Source organism: Monodon monoceros, unplaced genomic scaffold, assembly GCF_005190385.1.
Source record: "Monodon monoceros isolate NGI ecotype Baffin Bay Population unplaced genomic scaffold, NGI_Narwhal_1 Super_Scaffold_21, whole genome shotgun sequence".
In the NCBI taxonomy this organism is placed as follows: Eukaryota; Metazoa; Chordata; class Mammalia; order Artiodactyla; family Monodontidae; genus Monodon; species Monodon monoceros.
The window spans coordinates 145,282,009-145,284,650 of record NW_021703778.1 but is presented as its reverse complement, the minus strand read 5'-3'; the positions used below and the strand labels follow the sequence as shown (position 1 = coordinate 145,284,650).

Below are 2,642 nucleotides of genomic sequence, written 5' to 3'. Positions count from 1 at the left end.
CTGAGCCTGCGCGTCCGGAGCCTGTGCTCCTCAACGGGAGAGGGCACAACAGTGAGAGGCCCGCGTACCGCAAAAATAAATAAATGTTTATGAAGATTACGTGTAACAGAAACATTCTAATCCTGTTAATTAAAAAATAAGACATAACATTAATGCATACATCAAAACACATTCCTGCAAAAAGGAAATAAAATTGATTAAAAAAGCAACCAGTGGCTGAATTACTGGACTAAAGATAAATTTTCCTCTAGTTTTCTGTATTTCTTCACCTTTTTAGGAATATGGAAACCCAGAAAGCGCTGAGGAAGAACCAGTAAAAAGACACAGACTAGACCCCTTCCCGGAAATGCGTATGCTAGCTTTCTGTGTGCTTAGGTGCCGGAGCTACTGAGGGTCGAGGTCTGGACAGCCGAAAAGAATGTGATTAGCAAGATGAACAAAGACGCGCAGATGAGAGCAGCAATTAACCCAAAGTTGATAGAAAGAGAATGCGTCAAAGAGTTACTGAGAGCTAAATTAATTGAATGTGGCTGGAAGGATCAGTTGAAGTCACACTGCAAAGAAGTAATTAAAGAAAAAGGACTAGAACACGTTACTGTTGATGACTTGGTGGCTGAAATCACACCAAAATGCAGAGCCCTGGTACCTGATAGTGTAAAGGAGCTCCTACAAAGAATAAGAACATTCCTTGCTCAGCCTGCAGCCTTTAAGATTGAATTTAGATTGTTGTTTTGTGGTTTTATTTCTGAAAGTAAAACTTGCCATAAATTAGGAATTGATTTCCCAAAATAAAATCCTTTTTTGTATGATGGTATACAGTTTTCAGTAATGTATACAATTGTATAGATTTTTCCCCCTAAATGTGTTATTTTAATAAATATCTAATGAATGAGTTTGAAGTTTCCTTGGATTTTGGAATAAATGGGACTTTATTAATAATTCATCAGATTTGTTAAAAGTCAAGCAGCTAATATAGTTTAAGTGTTAAGTATGTAAACGTTAAGTAAGCAAATCTCTGTAATAACAATTGAGGAGAGGGAAGCAGCCTCTTCTGATTGTTTGGATGTAGTGTATGCCTCTTTTGAATTCCTATATTTTATAACATATGTCCCATCTTGTTAAAAAAAAAAAAAAAGATACAGACTAGAGGAACAAGGCTAAAGTGACATCCTAGACACCAAGAAAGAAGAGTCCCAAATAGAGAGCAAACATCCATAGTGCTAAGAGGTAAACTAGGGTGTAGCCTCTTAAAAAGCCAGTCTCATTTAGGCTATCACCAGTCACCAGTGGAATGAAGAGATACAGACTACTGACTGAGACTTAAGAAATTTGGAAGCAAGATCCTTTTTGACTCAGCTCCTAGAGAAATGGAAATAAAAACAAAAATAAACAAATGGGACCTAATGAAACTTAAAAGCTTTTGCACAGCAAAGGAAACCATAAACAAGACGAAAAGACAACCCTCAGAATGGGAGAAAATATTTGCAAATGAAGCGACTGACAAAGGATTAATCTCCAAAACATACAAGCAACTCATACAGCTCAATATCAAAAAAACAAACGACCCAATCCAAAAATGGGCAGAGGACCTAAATAGACATTTCTCCAAAGAAGATATACAGATTGCCAACACATGAAAGAATGCTCAACATCATTAATCATTAGAGAAATGCAAATCAAAACTACAATGAGATATCATCTCACACCAGTCAGAATGGCCATCATCAAAAAATCTACAAACAATAAGTGCTGGAGAAGGTGTGGAGAAAAGGGAACTCTCTTGCACTGTTGGTGGGAATGTAAATTGATACAGCCACTATGGAGAACAGTATGGAGGTTCCTTAAAAAACTAAAAATAGAACTACCATATGACCCAGCAATCCCACTACTGGGCATATACCCTGAGAAAACCATAATTCAAAGGGAGTCATGTAGGACTTTCCTGGTGGCGCAGTGGTTGAGAGTCCACCTACCGATGCAGGGGACACGGGTTCATGCCCTGGTCTGGGAAGATCCCACGTGCCGCGGAGCGGCTAGGCCCGTGAGCCAAGGCCGCTGAGCCTGCGCTCTGCAACGGGAGAGGCCACAACAGTGAGAGGCCCGCGTACCGCAACAAAACAAAACAAAAACAGTCATGTACCAAAATGTTCATTGCAGCTCTATTCACAATAGCCAAAACATGGAAGCAACCTAAGTGTCCATCAACAGATGAATGGATAAAGAAGATGTGGCACATATATACAATGGAATATTACTCAGCCATAAGAACGAACGAAACTGAGTTATCTGTAGTGATAGGTGGATGGACCTAGAGACTGTCATAGTGAAGTCAGAAAAACAAATACCGTATGCTAACGCATATAATATGGCATCTAAAAAAGAAAAAAAAATGGTCAGAAGAACCTAGGGGCAAGATGGTAAAGATGCAGACCTACTAAGAGAATGGACTTGAGGATACGGGGAGGGGGAAGGGTAAGCTGGGATAAAGTGAGAGTGGCATGGACATATATACACTACCAAATGTAAAACAGATAACTAGTGGGAAGCAGCCGCATAGCACATGGAGATCAGCTCCGTGCTTTGTGACCACCTAGAGGGGTGGGATAGGGAGGGTGAGAGGGAGGGAGATGCAAGAGGGAAGA

At 40.0% G+C, this 2,642-nt stretch overlaps 1 protein-coding gene across 1 annotated transcript; it reads left to right on the top strand.

The window, feature by feature from the left end:
• Positions 1–212: 212 nt before the first annotated feature.
• On the top strand, positions 213–796 carry LOC114905168 (transcription and mRNA export factor ENY2-like). Its single transcript, XM_029239720.1, has one exon. The coding sequence runs from the start codon at positions 433–435 to the stop codon at positions 790–792; it is 360 nt and encodes a 119-aa protein (XP_029095553.1). The 5' UTR covers positions 213–432; the 3' UTR covers positions 793–796.
• The last annotated feature ends 1,846 nt before the right edge of the window (positions 797–2,642 follow it).

Coding starts and splice junctions, on each gene's coding strand:
- LOC114905168 (XM_029239720.1), top strand. CDS start 433: ATGAACAAAGACGCGCAGATGAGAGCAGCAATTAACCCAAAGTTGATA.